We start from the raw sequence: 11,154 nt of genomic DNA, 5'->3' as shown, positions 1-11,154 counted from the left end.
TCTTCCTGAGGTCACCAAATTACTCTCTTCCCTCCTTAAATGTTGTGCCATGTCACTTTTTTGCTTATGTGGCATGCTTAGCACCTGTCCACGGTGGAGCACTGGGAAGGGCCTAAGAAACCCTTAGAGCATGGTTAATAATATAGCTAGCTGCTGGCTATAAGACAGTGCCATGTCATATACAGCCCATCTTATAGCCAACATGTATAATAATAGATCAAAAGAGTGTACTACTTTTTTACTATGTGGTCCACGTTTCATTCTCACAAAGTGCCTAGGAGCACGTGCTAGAGCTGGCTCTTCACGAAGAGCCCGCTTACCTTCTCTCTCCTCTTCTCTTTCCTCCAACTAAGCAGAGATATACTAGTTTAATCCTTATAGCCTGCTGACTCAGCTTTATTATACTTATTATACTTGCTCTTACACGTCCTGTATACTCCATGGGGAACACTCGACGCTACGTCCCACGGCACCTTTTTTCGCTCGTCTGACTCGTCGTAATGATGTGAACCTTGCGCCCCATCCCCTAGGTCCAATCGAGCGACAGGTGCTGGTCCCTTCATCACGAAGCAAAGCAAGTAAAATCCCCGTGTTTGATCATACACCAGTGACTACAGCCTCCCGGTTGCCGCGGTCGAACCAATCCGGCGGGATCGGCACGGGGAGCGACAGACGCGGCTCGGCCACGAGGCACGTGCAGGGAGCACGCCGAACAATCCTCCTCCAAAAATATTTAAACCCCAAGAAACTTCCAACCACGGAACCAGAACCGATCCGTCGTCCCCCAGAAACAGCAAGCCCCACCCCACACCAAACCCACCGCCGCTCCACCATCAAACGCCGCCCAACCTCCCCGCGGCCCCCACGCCGCTCCCTGCCCCACCCGCCAGCGAGCAAACCCCACCCCAGCTCACACAACTCGCACGCCATCCCATCGCATCCCATCCCACCTGGCGAAAGCGGAAGAAAAAACAGTTTTCTCGCCGGCCGGTCGCCTTTGCTGCCGAGATCTCCATCCCACTCGACCCAACCCAAACCGGGATCGCTTCCCGTCCCTCTCCCGATTTCCGCTCCCCGGTCTCCACATTTCTCCGCCTATTTCGTTCTTTTTTCCCCGTGGTCTTTCAAACTCCTCTCCTCTCCCCAGCCAGGCGCCACTTGGACTCCCCGCCCGCCCGCCCGCCCGTCCCGCGCCGGCGTCGCCCGGGCCCCGCCAGCTGGAGCGCCTCGGGCGTTTCGCTTTCGCCCGCGGGCCGCCCCTGCCTGCCCGTCCCCAGATGCGCGTTGCCTCGCGGAGGATAGCGTGGTGGTGATTGGAGTCGGAGAGGCGGAGGAGGAGGAGGCGGCGGAATGGGGTTCTGGATGGGCCTGGCGATGGGGGTCGCCGCCGGCGTCGCGCTCATCGTCGCCTTCGCCCGCTGCGAGAACTCCCGCGGCGCGCGCCGCCGGAAGCTGGTGAGCCCACGCGCCCCCCTTCCTCCCTCTCCCTCGAATCTTGTCGATGCGCGATACCTGGGCTGGGGATTGGAGGAATACAGCGTGGCGTACGAGCCCAAAGCGGGCCCGAATCTGTTCTTGCCTTTTGCGGTGGGGCTGTTCAACTGTTGCCTTCGCGTTAGGTAGACGGCGCTCGGCATCATCATCCCTGTGTGTCGCCTTGCTTAACTGCGTCGGTGTCGGCATAGGTTTTGGCTTATGTGGGATGCAACTTGCTACCACGCTCTGCTCGCAGCTTGTTACAATGGTACAGTACATTTTATTTTGTCACATACACCACATTAGCTTGTACTAGTAGGGCAGTAGTACTCATTTTGGGGCCCTCGATAAGCCATATGGATATTGTAGATAAGCTCAATGGCAAGTGCTTCCAGTCATGCCATATGGTTCGTGTAGTTGCAGTGCTGGCCACTCCCTTTCACCGTGCATATGACAGTTTAGGGCAGGCCAATTGTATCAGTCCATGGGGTCACTTCTATATCACCTTTTTTTGTTGTTGTTGAAGAAATTGCATGTTCTGTTAATAGAGAAGGCATTGGCACCGAAATTTGGGCAGAGTACTTGAACCCAGGTAGTGGAATGTCCACCCACTTCCCCACCCAGCTGAGATAGGCCTTCATGTCCATCATAAACTTTGAACCCTTCACTCTATGACTGAATTTCCGGGTTGCAGCCATACCTGAATTAATAGGAATTTTCGCTGGTTATTTGTGCAGGCTGCCACGGTTGCTACTTTCTCTAAAATGACGGTCGAAGATTCACGCAAGTTACTTCCAGGTACCCTGTACCCATCCTGGGTTGTTTTCTCTACGCAGCAAAAGGTATACACACTTCTTCAGCAATCTCTGGTTAGCTCTTTAGCAATGATAGGTGAATGATCATGTATTCATGTGTGCAATTATGCAGCTAAAATGGCTTAATGAGGAGCTCAACAAAATATGGCCCTTTGTGAATGAGGTATGCATCTCATCCCATGTATCCTGAAACCGCCACCAGAATTCTTTCTATTTTACTTCTTTTGTAAACACCCTCTTCTTGAGCATCTTCTTCTCTGGTCATCTGTTGGTGCAGGCAGCATCAGAACTCATCAAAGCCTCCGTTGAGCCTGTTCTTGAACAATATAGGCCAGTGGTCTTTGCTGCCCTCACGTTCTCAAAACTCACTCTTGGCACTGTTGCACCGCAGTTTACTGGTAGGTATATTCAAACTACCTCTCACTGTTTCCTGATTTCCTCTATCTTGTTATATTCTTGATGACATTGAACTCACTCTTTATTGTCGCCAGCATTTTCATCGTGCACAAATTTTGTTGACCAAATTTTGCATGCTTTAAGCAGTAGTATGAGTATGACACCAGCAAAGGAGACATTAACCCCTTAAATCTGCTGCTGCTGCTGCATATTAGACCCATACTTCAGAATAGTAGTAAAATGGTTTTGAGGCCTTGAGGGTGTGGATGAATACCAATTTTGGATGCACAAGACTATCAACAAATAAAATTTCATCCTAATGGAAATAAGGTTGTTCTAATGATCTTTGTACTGTTCATTTAAGGTGCACCACTCCCATTTAAAATGTCACTTTCTGTAAAAGAAAAAGTTATATTCTGACGAGTTTGAAGTAGTTCCTTCAGTTGTGTGGTGCTTTATTTTAGTTTCATTTCATATAGCCTGACCCAATATGCCCTACTCATCTTGGTGCAGGTATTTCGATCATTGAGAGTAATGAAGAAGGTATCGTTATGGAGCTAGAGATGAATTGGGATGCCAATCCAAGTATCATATTGGATGTAAAAACTAGACTTGGGGTGGGGTTACCAATACAGGTGATCTATTTCATGTCTTTGTCTTTGGTCATGTTGTATAAAACTATGAATTGATGGAATATGCGCAAGGAATCATAATTAACTTACACAACTGACCTTTCATTTTTGGACCGGTTGAATTATGAATCAGTCGTCTTACTTGTCTAACAAGTAAGAAGTAGTCAAGTAGGTAAAAGGTTGTTGATCAGATTCTACTCTGGTTTACTCATAATTGACCAAGGGGCATATGGTGTTAGTTCATCAGTCAACTCATTAGTTTCTGCAGTGCAAAATTTTATGTGCAATTTGTGCATGACATTGTGAGTTGTGAGGGTCCATGTGCTTCTGTTGGATAGTGATAGTGTTAATCGTTAAAAGTTAAAACCTCAACTAATTACTGTATCATGTATTCCATACACCAAAATGAACCTTATCACTTCTTCCATAGTTCTAACATTCTCCTGCCATATAGGTGAAGGACATCGGCTTCACGGGAGTTTTCCGCTTGATTTTCAAACCGCTGGTTGAACAACTGCCTTGCTTTGGAGCTGTTTGTTTTTCTCTAAGACAGAAGGTTAATTTGTTGCCCATAATTGTTTTTCTCTGGTCGCTGAAGCTATTTCTAAGTTAGCCTCCTTACTATTTTTTCTCCTATAAAATTGTTAGAAAAAACTGGATTTCAAACTGAAGGTCATTGGTGGCGATATTTCTGCTATTCCTGGAATTTCAGCTGCTCTTGAGGTTTGGCTATACGCTTGTGTTTCATAGCACAGAGTTGGAATTTGCAAATCCTATTGTTGAGTTTGCTGATGCAGTATCCTTAATCCTTTTACAGGAAACTATAAAAAATGCTATTGAAGACTCAATAACATGGCCAGTAAGGAAAGTCATTCCTATAGTACCTGGGGACTACAGGTGAGTATTGGTTAATTTTTCCTGGTTAGATAATAGTGTCCCTAACTCACAGTGGAATGACTATAATGATTGTGTACCAGTGATCTGGAACTGAAGCCTGTCGGCACATTGGAAGTCAAGCTTGTGCAAGCAAGAGATTTGACAAACAAGGATCTGATAGGAAAATCGGATCCTTTTGCCACTTTATATATCCGACCATTGCCAGACAAAACCAAGAGAAGTAAAACAATTGTAAGTCTACTAAATCCATTCCTTGTTTGGGCGCTTTGCCTTTTGGGGATTCCTACTAACTTTTGTCATCAACTTTACAGAACAATGATCTCAATCCCATTTGGAATGAACACTTCGAGTTTATTGTTGAAGATGCTGATACTCAGAGCGTGACAGTCAAGATTTATGACGATGACGGTATTCAGGAATCTGATCTGATTGGCTGTGCTCAAGTTAGCCTGAAGGATCTTCAACCTGGCAAAGTGAAGGATGTCTGGCTGAAGCTTGTAAAAGATTTGGAGATTCAAAGAGACAGGAAAGATCGTGGTCAGGTGAGCCCAGTTCTCCTGGAGTAAAACTTTTTTGCTTTCATGGAATCTGAATTGCTTGAACCCAAAATAGCTTTAGCTTCCATATCAGCATTTTTCATGGGGCATATTGAAAAATTGGGTACATAACCTTGTTTCGTTGTAACCTTTTGTTGTGGCATGACCCCAACAGGTGCACCTTGAGCTAGTTTATTATCCATATAACATGAAGGATGAGACTCCAAATCCTTTTAAACAACATTTTTCGATGACTTCCTTAGAGAGGACAATGACAAGTAATGGAAATGGATCAGCAAGCAAAGATTATGGCAGGTTGTCATCAAGGAAGAGAAAGGAAGTTATCCTGCGAGGGGTTCTCCAAGTAACTGTGATATCTGGTGAAGATCTGCCAGCAATGGATATGAATGGAAAGTCTGACCCATATGTTGTAGTTTCTCTCAAGAAAACAAAAACAAAGCACAAGACAAGGGTAATTTCTTTCAGATATAGCATTGCCAGTTTTTAACTAGTACTCCCTCTGTCCGGAAATACTTGTCACCAAAATGGATAAAAGGAGATGTATCTAGATGTATTTTAGTTCTAGATACATCTTTTTTTATCTATTTTGATGACAAGTATTTTCGGACGGAGGGAGTATAATATCATAGTGTTAATATTTCAATGGTTTTGCAATGTTGGCCTCTGGTTAGCTATATAATGTGTTACCATCAGAATTTGCTTTAGTTAAAGCATGTCTTCACTGTTCCTGTCATGTGCCGACGGCAGGTTGTGAATGAAAGCTTGAACCCAGTTTGGAATCAAACTTTTGACTTCGTTGTCGAAGATGGCTTACATGACATGCTTATGCTGGAAGTTTATGATCACGACACTTTCAGTAGAGTAAGTTCAATCGAAGCTTTTATCATATCATAGTGCTGTCCGGGTAATTTTTCAACTGCGATATGGTCTCATGTTTTTGCATGTCAAAACTATGTTTTCTGTAGGATTACATGGGACGGTGCATCCTGACCTTGACAAAGGTTTTGATCGAAGAGGAATACACCGATAGCTTCCCATTGCAGGGAGCAAAGACCGGGAAGCTGAAGTTGCATCTGAAGTGGTCGCCACAATCGATCATGCGTGATTCGGGAGAAGCAGCTTAACTTTCAGACCATCCTTAGTTTGCGCACATATGTGTGCCTCTGGTTTCAGTGGGTGGATATTGGGTTGACTGTTGGCCACGGTTGGCTTTCTTTTTGAAAACAAGCTGGGGTTCAGTCAATCATTTTTCAGGTGTAAATGGTTTCCCATGGTTTCGTTGCGGCGCAGATTCATGGCGTCGATAGATTGAATTCTGCAATGGCAGTGACAGTGATCAAACAGTGTTTAATTTCCTTATTGTAACGCCATGCTTCAAAGTGCGTCTGTAAATGCAGTAGAAACAAATTCAGCTCATGGGGGCAATCGTGGATGCTTTATCACTCTTATGAGGATCTCAATCCTTGTTCTTAGATGCAAAATCATGCCATGTTTTTGGTGCCGGATCGCGGTTTATAGAAAGGCCGTGCCGATTGGGTCATAGTTGCTCTCGTCGTCTGAAGTTTGACATGCAACAACTGTGGTCCGTATACAGCATGCTGAAAGGATACAGTTAAGGCCACTGTCATTCCTAGAGGCAAGAAATAGTACTCCTTCCGTTCCTAAATATTTGATTTTTAGAGATTTCAAATAGACTACCACATACAGATGTATATAGATATATTTTAGAGTGTAGATTTATTTTTTTTGCTTCGTATGTAGTCATTTGTTGGAATCTGTAGAAAGACAAATATTTAGAAACGAAGGGAGTATTAGTCAGCGGTAGTGCAGCGGATACTCCTATGATCTGCTAAGTGACAGGATCTTTTGCTAAAAGAAAAGAAAAACTAACGGAATCTAAAGGAGAATCTGTACTCGATTGTACTACGATCAAACAGAGTGCCGGAGACCTCCCGTTACTTTCAGTTTCAGAGCGCCAACGAACGGCCGCTGCAAACGCAATAGAGTAATCTCTGGGACGGAGCTCTGGTCAACGGAGTCGTTGTACTTACCAAACACCAAAAATGTTTGTTTGTAATCATCCCATTACGGCCAAGGCGCCAGAAGGGATCAGAGCACGAGCATCCCAGGGTTTCCTCCTTGGGAAGATGCGCTCTCCGGCTTTGGACGGTACCGCCGGAGACGGCCGCCCAGCTCGGACGGGAGCATCCATCCTCGTTTCTTCCCTCCATCACTAGCTAGAGATAAACTGATTTTGTAACCCTAAGCAAGCAATAGATTCTCCCCGCCTTAACATACTTCCTTCATTCCAAAATGTAGTGCGTCCACGCTTTCCGAGGTCCAACTTTGACCATAAATTTAACCAACAAGACCGACTGCGACGGGAGAAAAATTATGTAATTGAAAACTTCTTTTGAATATGAATTCACTGGTATAAATTTTGCTCCCGCCGCAATAGGTCTCGTTGGTTAAACTCATGATCAAAGTTAAAGTACGGAAATAGATGAAGCACTATATTTTAAAACGGAGGAATTATTATTATTTGAGCAGTCACGAATCAGTTTGAGCTTTGGTAGCGGACGCGGCCCATTATACAATGCCTAGGAGAGGAGACAAGAGCATACGCAGGGGAATGAATGAATGAGCGTGATAGGACGAGCAAGAGTACTTTGCTGCTTTGTCCACGTTGTTAAGCATCGTCGGAAATCCTGAAATAATTCCAGGAATAATGCGAGCACCAGGATTTCAACTCTGATGGGTTGTGAATACCACTGTCCACCTAACCATCTCAACCACAGGTTGGTTCGCGCACATCCACAATTAATTAATCATTCCTGACCAATAAAAATAAGGTTCAACTCGGCTCATTCCCACGGTGCGCGTGTCATGGCGAGGCGGGCGCACATGCTTCTTCCCAAGCTTCCAATGATATGTGGTAGAGCTTCCTTTAAAAAGAAGGTATCACTCTTACTAGTGTAACAGCATGATACTAAACTTTCCATCACTTATCGTCCATCTAAATGACCCTTAGAGATTAATCAGGGATTATTGTTTTATACGGACCAAATCCCATCTACAATGCAACATTTTGTCCATCCACGAAGGAATCGTCGCAAGGCGGGGATTATGTAATTCCATAGTTGGGTCAAGGCGTATTGTCCCAGCGTTTGCCTCACCCAAACTCTCCCTGGTAAGCCATCCCAGCTCGAATTTCAACAGTGCCTCGTTACTATCAGGAGCGGTTTGACCAAAATCGATTAGCCATGGAGCATGATCCAATAGTCATAGCCACATGAAAATTGGTCAAGGACATGTGTTTGAAAATTCCATTTGATTCGGTCATCAAATATGGCCTCCATACATTACATTACTACGAGTAGTTTGTTATTATTAATTGAGCAGTCGTCAGGAATCAGTCCGGGCTAGTAGATTGGTAGTGGACACGACGCGTTAACGATGCCTAGGAGAGGAGACAAAAACATACTCTACGTAGGGGAATGAACGAACGAATGCGAGTGACAGGACGGACGAGAGTACGCACTTTGCTGCTTTGCCCGTGTCGTTAACCTGGCGATCTACACGCACAAACCCAAGTCCAAATTCCTAAACCGTGTGGTTTCGCTGGACTCTCGCTCGATCGTTGTCGTCTCTGTGCGTGTGCTCCACCTGGAGTGCCGTACTGCGTTGCACAAAGTGTATCTTCCATAGGCCTGGGTACGGCGGTGCTGCCGCTGAGTAAACAAACTTGGCGTATCTTTGCATGCTCACGCGCCCCACGTTTCCTTGAGCAGACAAAGTCTTTTCCTACGAAGGAGTAAATTGCTCAAAACCACCACATTTGTGTCTAGAATACTTCAAAATCATCGCTTTTGTCAAAAATCACAAATGGCCCCCACTCTTGCGTCTAAGTGAGTAACAAATCACACTAAGTTAGACTTGAGCCGTGACTAACAACAAAACTGCCAGGTGGGACCCATTTGTCCGTGCTGATGTGGCGAAGACTACTCCTAGTCGGTTTTTGACTTGCTGAGGTGGACAGGGGCCCACCTGTAAGCCACACCTCTTGTCTCCTATCTCCTCTCCTTCCTCCCTCTGTATTTCTCTCCCTCGTCAACGACCCACTCCGGCGAGATAGACCCGTTGCTGGTCGTGATCAACCCTGAGGCCGCCGCCCGTCCTGCCCCGAGACGAGGCAGAGGCCACCATCGCCATTGCCGGCCGCGGTCAAGCCTGAGGCCTCTGCCTCGCCGGCGCCATCGTTGGATCACACTCCCCCCATCCTGAGCGAGAAGTAGAAGCAAGCGTCACTACTAGGGAAAAGGCTAGCAGTGGCGCCGGTTTTAGGTATAGCAGTAGCGCGGGATGGCGCGCTACTGATATGACACTACAACTAAAGTGTATCAGTAGCGTGTGTCTGCCCGCGCTACTGCTATACCTGATTAGCAGTAGCGCTTTTGGTAGAGAGCGCTACTGGTAGTTACTAGCAACGCTCCTTCTACCCGTGCTACTACTATTATTACGTATTTCTTTTTTGTTTTATGTCGTATTCATACGCCATTATACAAGTTTTCATACAGTAGCAAATTAGAGATTATTTTACATCAGAATGAGTTATTACATCATTGGGTGAAAGAACCGTGGTTTAGTTTCAAGTGGATGGATCCAAAGTGACCATTCTAGCAATTTAGAGATTGTTTTTACATCAGAATGAGTTATTACATCATTATGTGAAAGAACCGTGGATTATTTTCAAGTGCATGGATCCAAAATGACCAATGGTCACTTTGAATCCATCCACTTGAACTAAATCGCGGTTCTTTCATTCAATGACATAATAACTCATCATCATCATCATCATCATCATCATCATCATCATCATCATCATCATATCATTAACAACTTATCATCATAATACATCATTGTCATATAACAACTCCTCATGATCATTATTTTCGTCAATGAGATATCATATAGCAAGTTGGTCATTAGTCATAATCACAACTCCTCCTCCTCCTCATCATCATCATCAACACATTGTACCTAGGACCTACTCCTCTCTAATAAGACCTACTACACTCTCTTAGGTAAAATAGCATAAAACAAGATAGGCCCTGACTCTTCATTATGGAGAATGGAGATTATCATGTCTCCAATTCCTGCGCGTCGCACAATGTTGCTTCCAAGTACCTCCCTATGATTGACCATACATTTTTTCTAATCTTTGATTGTCATGTCTTCATCGGCCGGTATGAACAGCAGTGATGCGTAGGATGACCTGGCCGTAAGCTCATAACATCAAGGCGAACTTTCGGAAACATCAGATGAGGCACACAATCCTTCGGGATTTTCTGTTGAAAAACATAGTAATAACTTCGTAGTTAGTAATGTAGTTTAGTTTTAGAAGAATTTATGCAAAAGATGCACGGATGTCGTAATAGTAAAAAATCTTACCATGACATCTCCATGGATGTTACCATAGTTCAACACGTGCACTAGTGGCACATATTGACCATAATGTGTAGGAGTCTGATAATAAATATTGTAATTCTCAAGATCATTAATAAATGAGATCAGATGATTTTTCTCCTGATAAGTTAATTCTGCGGCATCAGTGTAGTAGGTTCTGTCTACCATCTTCCGCACATACTTTGAAAAATAAAAATAAGCTATCAATGGAAATAAGTTGTCAACTATTTTAAAATAAACAATATAAATTACTTAATAACTATGTTTGAGAAACTCACATAGCGGTAGAATTGGAAGCGTATCAACAAGGACTCAAATGTCCATATTGTCTTCCTCGATGTCAGGATCACCAAGATCCATGGTTACAATCATACCCTCATGGAAATCATATGCCTTGCAAAGTGCTTCCCAATTCGGGCAAGCAAAATGGGATACACCCTCAGAATTGTATAGATTTACAGCAAAATCAAAACCGTGATGGGTCCTTAGGTGAACTATCTTTGTTTTCATATTTTTCATGATCTCCAAAATCTATCCTCTCTGAGACATAGCGTCTTGCATGGCATGGGATAAGGTAGTTGAATTGTGAAAAACGAAAATTACACGTTGAAGAAGTAGAAGTCGAGCTTAATTACGAAAAAAACACTTTGTGTCGTTGCGTACCGTTTCAACATCGAGGGTCTCCTGGAGCTTAGTGCTGACGCGCCGACCTTCTACCAAGTGAGGCATGTCGCAGAAACCCCGGCCATTGCCGCACCAGGAGCACTCCGCGAGACTTTCGTCGTCCAACGACATTTCCGATGTTCATAATTCAAAGATTAAACTTCTAAAATTCAATATATGTACTAGAAAAACTAAATTAGATCATTATTATTCAGCACGGCTTGACTATTGGTCCATCGAGTCTTTTTTTCA

At 44.3% G+C, this 11,154-nt stretch overlaps 1 protein-coding gene across 1 annotated transcript; it reads left to right on the top strand.

The window, feature by feature from the left end:
- Positions 1-1,163: 1,163 nt before the first annotated feature.
- Positions 1,164-6,254, top strand: LOC119366099 (synaptotagmin-5-like). The gene is made up of 13 exons (XM_037631779.1): positions 1,164-1,455; positions 2,214-2,318; positions 2,404-2,454; positions 2,569-2,689; positions 3,201-3,322; positions 3,774-3,875; positions 3,968-4,042; positions 4,137-4,216; positions 4,297-4,447; positions 4,528-4,758; positions 4,928-5,224; positions 5,521-5,634; positions 5,739-6,254. The coding sequence occupies exons 1-13, from the start codon at positions 1,351-1,353 to the stop codon at positions 5,895-5,897; spliced, it is 1,713 nt and encodes a 570-aa protein (XP_037487676.1). The 5' UTR covers positions 1,164-1,350; the 3' UTR covers positions 5,898-6,254.
- The last annotated feature ends 4,900 nt before the right edge of the window (positions 6,255-11,154 follow it).

The sequence above is a fragment of the Triticum dicoccoides genome, chromosome 2B (genome assembly GCF_002162155.2).
Source record: "Triticum dicoccoides isolate Atlit2015 ecotype Zavitan chromosome 2B, WEW_v2.0, whole genome shotgun sequence".
NCBI lineage: Eukaryota > Viridiplantae > Streptophyta > Magnoliopsida > Poales > Poaceae > Triticum > Triticum dicoccoides.
Note: the sequence above shows the minus strand (reverse complement) of the source record. Positions and strands in the feature narration are given on the sequence as shown.